Here is a 16,122-nt window from a genome sequence, read left to right as displayed (position 1 = left end):
CATTTAATTTTTATTTAAATATAAAAGATATTAATTATAATGATAAAGTAAAATGGTATGTCATCATTTTTATATTCTAACATGTTGGCATTTAAGTCTTAATATATATATATATATATATATATATATATATATATATATATATATCAGCATTCAATTTAATCAAATCAAATCGCTCTTAATTGCAAAATTGAATGTTGAAAACCAAATTGAATCAAATGATTATGAATAATTGAATATGAATTAAACTAAAATATTTAAGTTTTATTGATAGGAAACTACACTGAAATTAAATTAACAAATTTAACTTTTTAAAGGAACCGATTCAACTAAAAATCTAATTGAATTGGAAAAATACCGTCGATTGGGTTTGGTTTTTCAATTTGAATTGATATTTGCATAGATTCTTTACAAAAACCAGTTATTCCGATTTATTTGATTTAAAAAAAAAAAATAAAACCAAAAATTGATTAACCAATTTAATAACTAAATTAAATCAATTTTTCTAGATAGTCTAATCAAATTTATTTAGTTTAGTTTAAATTTTCCATTAGAAACCAAATATGCTTGCTATTACTCGGGATGAAAGTGAGACGTTTCCGAAAATGAGATGACATCCGTGAAATTTCAATTATTCATATTTGCATTCATTTAAAATTTTATTATCCAAAATTTTATTATCTATACTCATCTTAAATCCGTGTAAATACATGTTTAAGTATCTATTTATTTATGTCCAAAAATCCATTTAAAGTACCTTTGAACGAGTAAGGGCCGTAGAGTATCTTTAAATTTTAAAATATCTAAATCCGAATTTATCTAAAATACATTTTTTATTAATAATGGGTAGAATATTTATGGACACCTATTATTAAACTCGTTTAATACAACGAGTACTTAGAAACCTATATACATATACCCTGCGCGTATCCATTATCGATTTATCATTTCATTCTTTATATCCGTCATAAAGTTATTTATAATTATTCACATCCTCTTAAAATAGATTGATTTAAACAGATTGGAGTAGATGAAAACCTAATATATCCATACCGCTTTCATATCCGACTGTTACATAAAATATAAAATAAATTGCGCTTTCATATCCGACTGTTACATAAAATATAGAATAAATTGCGATAATATTAAATAGATAGGAAAAAAATTTAATTAGATTGGGCCTATGACTTCACTTATAAAATAAACAATAAAACTAAAGATTTAAGAAAAGTGTATGGTCAGAATAACGTGGTTATAATAAAAATTCTAAATTTTTTCCCGTCAAAATGAACACCAAGCTCCGTGATAAATACTATTAAATAGGAAGTAAAAAAAAAAAAAAAGTACAAATATACAAAAAAAGAAAATATTAGGAAAATCATTAAGGACCTTTCACCAATTGGATGTGGTGGAAGGAAGAACTCACGTGACACCGTGAAGGGTTCGGTGACTGAGAGACGGTGAAAACAGAAATGAGAGTAAAAAAATCCTCCATCTCTGTCGAAAAAAGCGGACGAGGAAAGGTGATAAGAAATGGCAGCGGAAGATTACGAGCAACTAAGCAATAACGGCGACAACGACAGGATCTCGGAATCGCCGTACTGCTCTCAACTCCACTTAAATTTCCATTAGCTGAATGTCGCAGAACCAATGTCTATGCAATTCTTGGCCGATCGCCATTCTCCTCTAAATCCGATATTAAAGTTGTCTATAAACGCCTTGCTTTGAAGGTATAGCTTTAAATTTCTTGAGCAAAGCAGTTATTAGTTAATTAATTAGTGATAGCTCTGCTTAAGTTAAACTTAATTGCAGTATCATTTTCCTGGGCGAGATAAACCTTTTAGAAAGATTAAATTGGCATACGAGGTAAGCATTTTGTTTATTTGGTTGAATTGGTGGTTTAAATTATTAAATTTTATTCTAAATTTGATGAATTTCATAAAATTTTAGGAAATTAGTATATACTTCTAAAGCTACATTTTGCTTTTTATTCTAAATTTGATGAATTCATAAAATTTTAGGAAATTAGTATATACTTCTATAGCTACATTTTGCACCTTAGCTTAAGGGTTCTGTTTTTCTTTTTATTAATCTTCCTTCTTCATTTTTTTCCTTTCTGCACAGCCTAATGCTAAAGTTTGAAGAACAAGAGCTCCAACCAGCAAAGGATTATGATGAATGGGGGATGGGATTTGAAGGTGGGATTCCTGGAGTATACATTCTAACTTCATTTCTTTGCTTTTTTAAAACCTTCCACTTTTTCTGTAAAGTTTATGAATTCATTTGCGTGTTGCCTATTTCTGAAATCCTGAAAAGAAGACAATATAATTTGCAGACTTTGGTAAACAGAAATAAAAAAATAACTTTCAAAAAAAAAAAAAAGAAAGGAAAATTTGTCCAAATGTTCCAGAAAATAATTTTAGCTATTTGCATAATGAAATAAGAAATTTGATTATATAATCTTTTCTTTTCATTAAGTTGTTAACCTTTCTCTAGAAGGGGTTAAAGCTGTCAATTATATCTGTCGTATGCCAAGAAATATATTAATCTCCCCAACTTTTAGTATGCTTGGATTTGCATGATAGGAAATATTACTTATCTTGAATTTTACTCACAAATTAGTCACATTCATTGTTTATGAACAGTAACGAATGTGGTGCTTAAGATATGACAAGGAATCCTTGATCTAGAAGCTCATTGTCTCGAGTCTTAATGGGCAGGTACAATAAGGTCTTCAAATCTGACATTAACCAAATAACTAAAATGAAATTAGGAGATTCACAAACACTTACCTTGTTGTTGTGAATGCAGAATGCAAACTCTTATGAATAATACATGGTATAAATCCACTTATCAAATGAGCTAATTCCCATTAAGCTTAGTTTTGGTCTTTTACCTGTATTGGATATTTTTCATGACGTGCTGTTATATATGTTCTGTGCTAAAATTTTTAAAGATTGTTGTGTTGTGCAAGTGTCATTTCCAAAGTTTCTGTTTGAACTTTGGTTAATCTTTCATGTTGCAATTGCAGACATGTGAAATGGGCACTTAACCCTTGTTATTTGCATTAATGAAAGCTACAATGAAAGGAAAGCAATCACACAACAACATCAACCATTTAAGTCTTAATTATTAGTAGTACTGTGAAGGAGGCTAAGAGACAGCAGCCATGAATTCTTTATCAGATTCAAGAGCAGTCATCGAATCTGGGAGAAGGCACACCTCCAAATCCACACTTCCACCACCTTCACGTCCTGGGTAGGCTGACACCTTGCCACAGAATTTATGTGCATACCCACTACGAAGAGTCAAAGCTTTACCCAATCCCAATTCACAGCCATACTTATTGAAACGTGGAGAACTTCCGAAGTGCACACCATAAAGACCAAAAAACTGGCCAAGATGATAAATAATGGGCGATTTAATCCACGAATCAATCCGGTCACGAAACTTTTTATCTGTTTGATTAATCACAGCTTGGTGCAGCAGCCAAGCTGCCCATCCAAGATTCTGCTCTAGCAGTTCACCTCCTGTGGTAGAAGCTGAAACTGCATCAACAAAGTTACCAAAGTAGTTTGGTGATAAAGGTGGGCTCAATCTTGATCTGTTATTGCATGCTAAGCTGCAATGAGTTACTTGATCATGAGGTATATGACGTGCACGGGTTATGCATCTCCACATAAATGCAGATAAAGACTGGAAGGAGGAAATCTTGTCGGTATTGTACTCTGTATTTGCTTTTACTTTGAGTTTAGCAATAGATTCTGCTGAAAAATGAAATATTCTTTCTTTAAGCAGGGGTGCCTCAAATGGGACTAAGAACTGCTCGTGGTGATTAAAAGGAAGATTGATTATAGGACCACAATTGTCAGGAAACCAGCGCTTCAAAACTGGTGGCTGCGAGATTGGAACATGATCATCTCTCTGGGCTTGAAAAATTTCAGACCAAGTGTTCAAAAAATGCCAATAGGAGGTGCCATCACCAATGACGTGGTTGAAAGAACATCCGATGAAGATTCCATCAATTAGTTCTGTAACTTGAATTGTCAGCAACGACCGGACATGACCTTCATGGTTGAGAGCTCTATGATGGTCAAAGAAAGATTGAATAACCGATGGAACATAAGTAGGTGAAAGAATATCTGATACTGTCATATCAACAGTTGCGTGTACAAATCGAGCACCTGGGCTATTGCTGCAATCCACATAGATTACATATGAAGGGGGATCTTCAGACTTTGAAGTTGCGAGGCGACCTGCAAGTGGGTAGAAATGGACAAGCGTAAGAGCTAGGGAGTGTTTGAGCTTCTCCAAGAGATCAAAGATCTTGAAGTCTTCCTGTGGAGTTGGTTTGGCAAAGAGCAGGCCTTTTTGGATGTAGTAGGCAGAGACCATAGCAAGATCACATGGGGACAAATAGTATGGATGTTTTGATTCTTCCGTCATGTGTTGGGGCTTTATGAAGGATTCTGAGATGTGCTGAACTGCTGTTGAATTCATTGCTACAAAGTTACTAATAATTCCCGATTGGCCTTAAAGATTTGCAGCTTCTGCTGAAAATTAGCGTAGCAGCTTCAACTGGAAGGATAAAGAGAAGTATGTAAAAATAACAATAAAATAAGAGCGATGGCTATGGAAAAAGAAGAGGGTAAGGACAAGGAAGGGGTGAGGTAATATTGTGAAATCCAATGTTATAGTATTTTTTCTCATATCGAGGCAGTCACTGTGGTTTAATAAAATGTGCCGGTCAATACGAATCTTTTAATAAAATTCTTTTGATTTTCTCATTCGTTTAAATTACTGTATCTTTTTCTAGGAAGTAGACCTCATGAAGCACGTTCTTTTTTAATATTGTTTCTGTGCGCTTCAAAATGGATTTTTCAGCCTGATGGATTTGCAATTGCTTTATATTAATTTTTTATTTGATTGCATTTTATTATATCCAATTATTGTCATACTAAAATATAATTTTATTGATTCTTTCAATGATACTAATATGCAAGTTCAAATTGATCATGGAGAAGAATTTACTAATGTGTGCTTCTGCTCTCCTGAAGACACATTTCATATGACTCTAAATTCAAGCAATAAAGAGGGCAAGCTTCTGCTCTTGTTCTTGCAGCAATTAATTATTCCTATTGATTTATCATACAAAAAAAAAGATCACATATGCATTCACTACATAATTTAATCAAAGATCACATATCCATTTACTTTAATAAAGTTAAAAAAAGAAAAAGAAAAATGACTAATTAAAACATAAAATATGTATAAGAAGAAGAGTAAGAACAAGTTTATAGTTATTCATAGGCCATAGCTAATGTTTTTCAGGTTTTAATTTGCAGATCCTTAATTACTTATAAGGTATTCAATAGAAATTTGACACTCCAACTTGTTCTAAATATATACTTCTTCACTTCTGAAGTCAACTTTGGAGGCCAACTGGACTTTGGATGGGCTAAACGGCCGTTGGCATTTATAATTATTAGTTATTTTTGTAAAACACTATAAAAATAGCATTTACACCGATCAAAATACCAAAAACTACTAAAAAAAATTGTTACAGACCACCTCATTTGAAAAAATGACATTAACCCTTTCTCATGGAAGAGTGGGCTTATATGCCTAAAATTATGGTTGTTGGGAGAGAGATGGGTGGAGTGATAGTAGGAGAGATAATCTCCCAGTATATAATCATATCTCCTCAAATTACATATGACTTGCACACCTAATTACCACAGCTCCTTGGAGATATACATGTAGATCACTTGCATAATTATTAAGTTATCTATCAGTAAACACAAATAAATCCATCAAATTATTATTATTCTTTGCCTTCCTACATTTCACAATAGACTCGGTGGAGTGGAGGTAAGTCAGAATAAAATGAGCTTGGTTTACTTTTCCAGCATAGAAGAATTCTTTTTATATAGGGAGAGGGTATTAATTGCTTTAGCAAACAAGAAGCCTCTGCTTTTCAGTTCGGCTTACAAAAGATTGAAGTTCCATCTGAAAGGTGAAGAGTGCAATTCTTCGGAGCTAAGCAGCAGTTGCATCTTGGGCTAAGTTTCTCCTCTCCTGAAGACTCGCATGTCATATACTCTACATCCAAGCAGTAAAGAGGGCAAGCTTCTGCTCTTACACTTGCAGCAATTATCCCTATTCATTTAACATACAAAAAAAAAAAAAAAAAAAAGGAATTATGGATGAAAGACCGCATACATAATTTATAATGAAAGATCACATACATATTTGCTAGTAAAAAAAAAGTAAAAGAAGAGCAACTAAAACATACCATATAAAATGAGAAGAGGAAGAACAAGCAATTTACTGTTAGCCATTGCTAATATTTTCTTAGGTTTAAATTTTCAGATTGGGAAAGTGATATATATAAGGTATTGAAGAGAAGTTTGACTTTCAACTCTTGCTATATGTCAACTATAGGAACCAATAGTTTGTTGCTTAAGTGTAGGGAGAGTTGACTAGAGATAAATGGTGCTGTTTAAGTCAACTTTGGAGGACAAAGAGGTTTTGGCCAAGCTAAAAAATAGATTGGGGCAATTATTTTGTAGCCCTCAGAATTTAGTCAAGTACATCAAAAAGGACCTCGACTTTTAAAAATTACACTGTGCAGTTCTTACATTATCAATTTGTTGTAATAGTTAGTTCAATTATTAATTTTTTAGTTCGTTCACTACGAAAAGTAAAAAATTCCTCTATGTTAGAAGGAAGATAAATGAATAGTGTTGAACAAGGGAAAATAATACAACAATTAAAAAATGAGAGTAAAAGATGAAGTTGGAGGAGGAATTTATTTGACTTTCTTAATTTTTATTAGTAAATTAATGTAGTTAATAGAAAATTATAAAATTTTTAATAGAAGAACCTTATAGTGTGGTAGATACATAATCCAGGAACTAGATAATGTAATTTTAAAAAAAAAAGGACTACTAATATATCTGACCAAACTTTATGGATTCTAAAATAATTATCCTTAAATTTATTTTGAAGGGAACAAATATTATATTATATACGCCATCGGTCCCATTTTATTTGCTTATTATTATTATTTTTTTATATTTTAAAATGTTTACAAAATTTTTAACTTTATATATATAAATAATTATTTTTTCTATGATAACTTTTATGATATTTCATTATCTAATGATTTTTATTAATATCTTAATAAATTATAGATTAAAAAAAATAAAATAATTTTTAATAATTAAATTTTTAATGTGTATGCTTTGTCAAAATATGCAGATAAAATAAAAGAAAGGAAATATATACTAAAACGGAAACCCAGTTCACTATTCATAGAATATTGAATTGACAACCTAACCATCTCCTTTTTATGCTGTTCTATTTTTGTCCTTTTAGTTTCAATATCATTGATTTTCACCGCCTGCAATCCTTTATATGGCTATTCTAGTTTCTTTGTCCTTTTAACACGTGGCATAAAATTATATTCTAGTTTCATACTCTGTATAGAAGTATTATGACTTACGCTTTTTTCAATGTTTGCTTTTATGTTCAAGACATTCATAACTACAATAATTTTAGAAATTAAATTGATTCATTAACTTTAAATTAAGTGTCATATCACATATATTTGTGATCTTATGTTTTTATTTTATTTTATCATAGTCTAGCATTAGAACGTTACCGTTTCAAGTAAAGCATTTTAATAATTTTGCCTTCAAAACATTTTCTTTTGTTATAGTTTCTAATTTTTTACTTCCTAAAATACTATAACTTATTGATAATTTATTTAAAATTTATGTATAAAGATTCAATGGTAAAAGGTCATTAAATTAATAATTAAATGTCCAACCGTTAATTTTCCCTTTTTCAAGTTTTAAAAGTTGTTTTTTAATTTAGTACTCAAAAAAATTATTTTTTATTTTAATTTATGTTTCTCAAAATTAAATACATTTAAATATGTATAAATGAATAAATACAAATTTCAACTCTATAAAAAGATATAAAACTGTTCATTACATATTTATCAACTAGATTATTACTTTAAATTAAATATTTTTTCAAAAAATAAATTATTCTATAAACATCTTCTTTTGATAATTTTTTTAGTAAATAAGTTGTTTTAATACTCACTCTGTTCTCTTTATTTAGAGAAAATTTCTTTTTTGGGTATATTTTTTATATAGAGAATTTTACTCTAAATAGTAACTTTGGGATGCAAGCTAAGTTAAAAAGACTAAAAAGCTATTGGAGTGTATGTATTTATTTTAAGATTGAAGCTCGACAATCAAGGAAAGCGGCAAACACATATATTTTCAGCATTTAATGCACGCGTGTTTTAAGGGACAAGTTATCAACTCACTTTTTCATTTCATTTTATAGCAATCATTTTTATAAATTTGGCTACAAAATTAAAGTTTTGATATTGAAAGTCAAAATAATAGCCATATAAATATAAAGTTAGCTCTTATTTGTATGTTTGATGAATATATGTTCACTTTTATCATTGTAAATTTAGCTACAATCGTTGACGTTAGAAACGAATATATATTATGCTCAGTTAAGTTCTGAAAACAACCACGTTTTGTTTTTAAAAGTATGAGTGTATTTTGATTATTCAAAAAAGGGAAAAATTAAAGTTTGGTTAGAAACCATTCTCTTGAAAACCCCTAAAATTCACTCTCTCCTGTAACCACATTTTTGTGGCCTTATTATTATTAGTTGTGTACTTTTCAAATCTTTATAATGATTGTACTCTTTTGTAACCCACTTATAATGGTTGTACACTTAGTGGGCTTTTGTTTTAGTACTTGTGCATTTTTTCAATAGTTTTGATTTCTCTGTGTTAGTTGATGGTTGTGAACTTATTTAAACCATTTTGTGGCCTTTTTATTATTAGTTGTGCATTTTTGTAAGCCATTTTGTGGCCTTGCTATTATTAGTTTTGCACTTTTTCAAATCCTTATAATGGTTATATTCTTTTGTAACCCACTTTATGACCTTATTATTATTAGTTGTGCACTTTTCAAAATGTGAAGTTGTCACACATTTTGCTAGATTGTGCACTTTTTTTAAAAAATTATGCCTTCAAACTCACACTAAAACTCAAATTTTAGTACTCACTCTCAAATTAAAACTTGTTAAGAGGCCAAATACAGTAATTGTCATTTTTAAGAAAGATGTAAGTATACGAATATAAATTGATAAGACAAGATAACAAGATTACAAATTGAGAAGACAATTTGTCCACAAATGAAGCAGAAGCGCCCAATTCAGCGGCTAGGGCCCTAATAATCATGCGCCTTCTAAAGGGTATTTCCTTTATCCTATCAGTTGAGATATGTACTCTTTTTTTACCTCTATTCAAAGGACATTTAAAGCTATTAGAATTACCTTCAAGATTCATTCTTGCATTTCGCCATATCTTATAAACTGTCTTCACAGATATGCCAAAAGCGTTCGCAACTTTTTCATAACTGTACTCGTTCAACTTACCATCTTCAACTTCAGACAGAAGCATGGTGCCAGAGAGATTTTGCATCATCAGCTCCATTTTTTCTTTTGTTCTCTCGTCTCACGTTGCTTTGAACAAAATATTGAGGTCACTCATATTTAGACAACCGTAGTCATTTCTACTTCATTAGTATAAGATTCAAATCTGGAGGATGCAAAGTAGTGACCATTTTTGGATATGGTATGACCGATTTAGATATTATGGACATGTGAATAGATTTTTCTAGAATTAGATCATTAACTGTGATTTCATTTATATGTGGCCAAAGTTTAGAAATCGAGGAGTTTGATTATAAACTCAAAAAATTGGCTTCAAATTCTATTTCATTTTGGCCGCAATGTATTGCATTTGGACACTATTTTCTGAATTTCATTTAAATTTGGAGAAATCAAATTTTGTTTTTAATTTTGAATTTGAATTGAAAAACTATTCAAGTTTAAACAAGTTAGAGCCGAAATTTAGGTTTCCTTCCTTATTTTTGCTGAAAATTTTGGAAATATATGACCTTTAATGAATAAGTTCAAAAATTTGCCTTTAATTCGGCACCAAAATTTTTTTCGTTTTTGAGCACATATTACGTAAAATGTCCTTATTCTAATAAAATGTGATAAAGTTAATAAAGAAGGTTGGAAGTGAGGGACCAAATGTTGCAAGTAAACAATAAATGCACTTCTTGGGACTACCTTTTGTGTCGGCTATTGTTTTCATAATTAATGAAGAAATGAAAGACATTTTAGGGAGAAAACTTCACATAACTAACTTTCTTAATCCAAAAGCTTTTTTTGTTTTCTTTAAATAAAGGGAACAGATGGGTAAATAAAATTTGATATATTAGATAATTATTTTATCTCTAAAACTTTCATGTTTTATAATTGTATTGAAAAGGGTAATTTTTTATTTACACAATTAAAGAGTAACATTTACATTTAATAATAAAAATAAATATTCTATAAGTCATTAGAGCTATTTTGAATCTAAAGGTTTATATTTAACTATTTTAAATCTAACGGTAACATAATTTATGTATTAATACATAATTTTTAATACATGTATGATAGTTTTACCCTATACTTATATTATCCTTTTTTTTTTTCATGAAAATGGATTATTTATTAATTAAGAATAGCATTTGAGAGAATAGTACTCTTAATACACGAGGGAAGAGTATCCCAAATGCAAAAGCCAGCTTCATTGCATGCTTCTCTAGCTAAGCTATGGGTATCAATGTTTACTTGCTTCGAATCTAAGAAATATTATCAATTTCCATTTGACCTTGAAACCATTGAATATCTGAAATAATTATATCCTAGTCCAAAACATTAGTCGTAAAACTGCTGATTGCATTGGCCACCATCAAGGAATCTGTCTCGAGGAGAACAGGGCCCAAGCTATTAGAAGATAGCCATTGAAGCATATGACGCACAGTAAGAGCCTCTGCCATGGTGAAACAACAACGCTAAGAAGACAACCAGAAATAGCTCTGAAAAATTGACCACGACTATCCCTAAACACAGTAGCAAACGAGAAACGATCACCACGAACGACAACATCAATATTACGTTTCAAAACACCTTCAGCTGGAGGCAGCCATCTTGCATTAGAAATCACAACAACGGGCAAAAAAGCAATATAAGGTCTGGAAATGGAGTGAGCTGCTACTCCACAATCCTGCAAATAATGTCTAGCAAAAGACAGAATAGTATAAACGGATCTGTGCACATTATTCCAAATATATGCATTATGAGCATTCCATATATTCCGAGCAAGCAAACACACTTCTTCAAGAACTCAATTATTCAAGCTAAAAAATGATGAAAAAACATCATAAAAGGAGTGCTAAAATAATGATTAAGAGTGATTAATAAATAAGAAAACTTATAAAAAGAAATAAAAGGAAACGCTACAATAGCATACAGCTAACTAAACTTTTTAAAGTTTTTTTTTCTTAAAATATATATGATTTTTTTTGAATATTATGAATATATATGATTAAAATTTGAAACTCTTGATTATTATCATATGCTTATATTATCCATTAGTTATTAAAAAATAAGAAAATTTGTAAAAAATATAAAAGGAAATTAAGAAATTATTAAATAGTGATTAATAATAATAAAATTTATAAAAAGAGATAAATGAAAATGTGAAGATAGGGGAGGCCTAACTCAGTTTTTTAAAGTCTTTTTTTTTTGTTTTGCTTCAAACTTTTTTTTTTATCTGATCATGTATATAAATGATTAAAATTTAAACTCTTAATTATTGTCGTACGAATATATTATATATTAATTATTATAAAATAAGAAAATTTATAAAAGAAAAAGATAAAAGCAAATTAAGAAGTGATTAAAAAAGAAGAAAATTTGTAAAGAGAGATAAAAGGAAATGCTAAGTGAGGAGAATGTCAACTCAGCCTTTTAATTTTTTTTTTTTTTTTTTTTTTGCTTCACAATCTATGTGATTTATTTTTCAATCAAATTATGGATGTATATGATTAAAATTTAAACTCTTAATTATTATCATATACTTATATTATCTATTAGTTATTTAAAAAATAAGAAAATTTGTAAAAAAAATATAAAAGAAAATTAAGAATCTATATATCTATATATATAAATCTAAAAAGCTTACTTGACACTCTATTTGTTGAGCATTATATTTTTTCTATTTTTAGAAATTTTTGAGTTTTTTAATGAAAATTTTAATTAATTAATTAATTAATAATAACTAAAATTTGTTAAATTATATAGGACGTTGTAACTAAAATTTTTATGTATCTTATCTATGTATTTTTCTTATTTTTACTTTTTATAGATTTTAATTCAAGTTAAATTTTCTAATTTGTTTATCTCTAAATTTTAGGATTTTCAAAAAAATGGAAGTGATAATGTTTGTGTGCATAAATAGCATGAGATGGATAGATATTTCAAATAAGTATTTGAAATTCCAAAACAAATAGTACGGAATATTCAAAAATTTATAAAAATAGTGGATTTTGATTCTAATGGTTTTCTTTTGATTTTTTTATTTTTAATTTTATTTTAATTTTTGATTGTTATGATATAGAATCAGATGCTGAGGTTGTTGATTTGAATTTTGCAGACTATATTTTGTATTTTTTTTCTCTTTTCTCTTTTTTTTTTTTTTCCTTGATCCTAAACGTATTCTGTAAACTAAGCAAAAAGTGATTATTAATCAATTAAATTAATTAATATTTTGGATCATGGGTTCATCTGTCTTTCTCTGCCGTATGCACCGGCGACCGGAACATCTTCGCTCCTGGAGAACAGAATGATAAGTTCATAGCTAAAAATATTTTTATGTTAATAGGTTGCCATAGAATCAATTAATTAATTTTTTTGCAATTAAACAAAGGTCGTCATTGTTATTTGAACTAAAGACTAAGTTGATAGTATAAAGTTTCTCAACTGAATTTTAATTTTATTTGAGTTGCAAAAAAATTAGGATCCCATAAAAAAAATTCATATAATCAATAGCCTAAATTATAATAGTTCATATAATCAATAGCCTAAATTATAATTCAACAGATTATCATTCAAGTCCCAATAAAACTTTCAATTTCTAAAATTAGTCAAATTTCAATTAATCATATTGAATTTCATAAAATTCAACTCAAAAAATAATAATAATAATAATAATATTTTCATTCTTACCAAATTTGAAAACATAAAATTTTAAATAAAGTGAAATTATCATTTATTATTATCATTATAATGAAATTAATAAGTTTTGCTTTTCAGGGAACCGGAAAAAATAAAAAGAATGGGAATATCTTTGAGCGTTGGAAGTAAGCATATTCACCTATTTTTTTAGAACAAAAAAAAAAAAAAAGCATTTTAATTATTAGAATGGGTAAAATTTCAACCGAAAATTGTTTTTATTTTGAGTTAATTTATTTCAGATGTTTTGACTGTCAAGGATTTGGGCTGAAAAGTTTTAATTATTTATTTTCTGTTCAATCAATAAGAGAAAATTACAACAAATTTAATGCTGAAAAGAGTTTAAAAGGTGTGTACGTAGGAAAATAGAACTAGATTCTATAAAAATTTTATGAAAATTATTTATAAATTCATATATTTATAAATGGAAATGGATTTACAAATTCATATATTCATATTGGATACAAATGGAAATCTTTTTGCAGTTCTACTTTTTTAGTTTTATAAAATTAGTTAGAGTAAAACCAAAATTTATTAGAATTGATAGAATTCTAAAATTTAGAATAACTGCTCTTTGCACAAGTTGTTTTGTTACTATATATTATATTTTTTACTACCTCTGTTCCATAATATTTGTCATATTTGGAATTTCACGTCTCTTAAAAAAATTATTAAATTTATCTAAGTTACAATAAATTATTGAGTAAATTGATCATATTACCCTTAATTTAATATTAATTCTCTAAGAAAATCATTAAATTGAAGTAATAATTACTCGTTATATACACCGTTAAATTGCTTATTGTTTTGAGTATGGTGATGGATGATTGTTTTGAGTTAGTTTCTAATCTCATCAATGTTAATATGAGTTGACTAGGAAGACAAGAGAATAAAATTACCCATAGCTTAGCTAAGATAGCTATTTCATATGCTAATTTTCAACTGTGGTACGAGCTTCAAAATTGAAACTTTTGTTCTCGATGATTCTATTACTGAATAGAGCTTCTATTCTATATATAAGTAGCTACCAACAAGATATTAATTGAGGTAGTTAGCAATTTCACCGTTCGTGAAAATCCATCTACAGCTTTCATAGAATTGGAGACCACATAGCCTATTAAGGAGTTTTTTGTTTTCGACAAATAGGGGAGAATGACTTTTCATTTTCCCTCCACATCATTGGATCAATTAACCTATAGGCTATTTTCGTACTTTCCTACATAAGGATATTTGCATCATCACACATTTTAACAATAAAATCAGGGAAAGATAGATAGAAGAATTTAATAGTTTAACAGAATTAAATCTCGAAAACCATTAATTAATATTGATAAAATGCAGGGACGAGTTAGTTAGTTTGGTCAAACCTTAGAGATGAATTAATTATTTTTCCTTCTCTTAAATTAATAAAATGAGGAAAAAAATATTGTTTTGAAGTAACATAGACATACAAATATAAATATATACTAGTCCTGAACCTGCGTGATGTGCGAATTGTATAATTTTCTATTTTTTAAAATTAAATTGAATGTAATTTTCAAGAAAAATTTTTTAATTTATATTTGCGTTGCTTTAATTTAAATAATTTGCTTATGTACTTTTAATTATATAATTTGCGCGGATTGTACTTTTGCTTAGGTTCTTTTTTAAATTATTCAAATATTAAACTGAAATATTGATTAGCACAATTAATTATTATAAGCAAATTTGTTATTCAATTGATAAATTTAGTTAATTATTTATTTTTTTCTTTGAAGTTCTCGCATATTCAAATTAAATGAAGTATAAGAATATGTAATTTTAATAAAAAAAATATAGTTGAAATTAATATTTTAATTCTATTTTTTAATCTAATTATATTAATTAATTAATTAATAACTATGACTCTATTATAACTCCATTTTTTTATAGAATTAAACCTATTTAATAAAAAAAATTATATTTATTATATATTAATGATAAGGAAATCTTATTACTTTAATTGTTACTCCATTATTTAATAAAGAACATTTAATTTTTATTTACAGATAAAAGATATTAATTATAATGATTAAGTAAAATGGTATGTCATTACTTTTATATTCTAACATATTGTCACATAAGCATTCAATTTAATTAAACCAAATCGCTCTTAATTGGAAAATTGATTGTTGAAAACCAAATTGAATCAAATGATTATGAATAATCGAATATGAATTAAACTAAAATATTTAAGTTTTATTGATAGGAAACTACACTGAAATTAAATTAACAAATTCAACTTTTTAAAGGAACCGATTCAACTAAAAATCTAATTGAATTGGAAAAATACCGTCGATTGGGTTTGGTTTTTCAATTTGAATTGATATTTGCATATATTCTTTACAAAAACCAGTTATTCCGATTTATTTGATTTAAAAAAAAACCAAAAATTGATTAACCAATTTTAAAAAAGGCAATAACTAAATTAAATCAATTTTTCTAGATAGTCTAATCAAATTTATTTAGTTTAGTTTAAATTTTCCATTAGAAACCAAATATGCTTGCTATTACTCGGGATGAAAGTGAGACGGTTTCCGAAAATGTGATGATATCCGCAAAATTTCAATTATTCATATTTGCATTCATTTAAAATTTTATTATCTAAAATTTTATTATTTGTACTCATTTTAAATCTGTTTAAATACATGTTTAAGTATCTATTTATTTATATCCAAAATCCATTTAAAGTGTCTCTTGAACGAGTAGAGACCGTAGAGTATCTCAAATTTTTAAATATCCAAATCCGAATTTATCTACATTTTTTATTAATAATGGGTAGAATATTTATGGACACCTATTATCAAACTTCTTTTAATACAACGAGTACTCAGAAACCTATACATATACCCTGCGCGTATCCATTACCGATTTATTATTTCATTCTTTATATCCATCTTAGACTTATTTATAATTATCCATATCCTCTTT

At 28.0% G+C, this 16,122-nt stretch overlaps 2 protein-coding genes and 1 long non-coding RNA gene across 3 annotated transcripts; 1 reads left to right on the top strand and 2 right to left on the bottom strand.

Annotated features, from left to right (window-relative positions):
- Positions 1-1,379: 1,379 nt before the first annotated feature.
- LOC110009061 (uncharacterized) lies at positions 1,380-3,024 on the top strand. The gene is made up of 4 exons (XR_016322648.1): positions 1,380-1,730; positions 1,813-1,866; positions 2,125-2,198; positions 2,646-3,024. It is a non-coding gene; the product is annotated as an uncharacterized LOC110009061 (long non-coding RNA).
- A 10-nt stretch (positions 3,025-3,034) lies between these two features.
- On the bottom strand, positions 3,035-4,740 carry LOC105629774 (putative acetyltransferase At3g50280). Its single transcript, XM_089726204.1, has one exon. It carries the CDS (start codon positions 4,498-4,500, stop codon positions 3,154-3,156), a length of 1,347 nt encoding a protein of 448 aa, XP_089582330.1. The 5' UTR covers positions 4,501-4,740; the 3' UTR covers positions 3,035-3,153.
- Positions 4,741-5,519: 779 nt separating this feature from the next.
- On the bottom strand, positions 5,520-6,415 carry LOC105629775 (serine-type endopeptidase inhibitor). The gene is made up of 2 exons (XM_012211414.3): positions 6,296-6,415; positions 5,520-6,159 (listed from the first exon to the last, which is right to left on the bottom strand). The coding sequence occupies exons 1-2, from the start codon at positions 6,339-6,341 to the stop codon at positions 5,978-5,980; spliced, it is 228 nt and encodes a 75-aa protein (XP_012066804.1). The 5' UTR covers positions 6,342-6,415; the 3' UTR covers positions 5,520-5,977.
- Positions 6,416-16,122: the final 9,707 nt, after the last annotated feature.

This window comes from Jatropha curcas, chromosome 9 (assembly GCF_041381405.1).
Source record: "Jatropha curcas cultivar XTBG-Jc1 chromosome 9, XTBG_Jcur_1.0, whole genome shotgun sequence".
In the NCBI taxonomy this organism is placed as follows: Eukaryota; Viridiplantae; Streptophyta; class Magnoliopsida; order Malpighiales; family Euphorbiaceae; genus Jatropha; species Jatropha curcas.
This window is presented reverse-complemented; position numbering and strand designations above follow the sequence as displayed.

Coding starts and splice junctions, on each gene's coding strand:
- LOC105629774 (XM_089726204.1), bottom strand. CDS start 4,500: ATGAATTCAACAGCAGTTCAGCACATCTCAGAATCCTTCATAAAGCCC.
- LOC105629775 (XM_012211414.3), bottom strand. CDS start 6,341: ATGGCTAACAGTAAATTGCTTGTTCTTCCTCTTCTCATTTTATATG. Junction 6,160..6,295: donor TCCTCTTCTCATTTTATATG/GTATGTTTTAGT, acceptor TTAAATGAATAG/GGATAATTGCTGCAAGTGTA.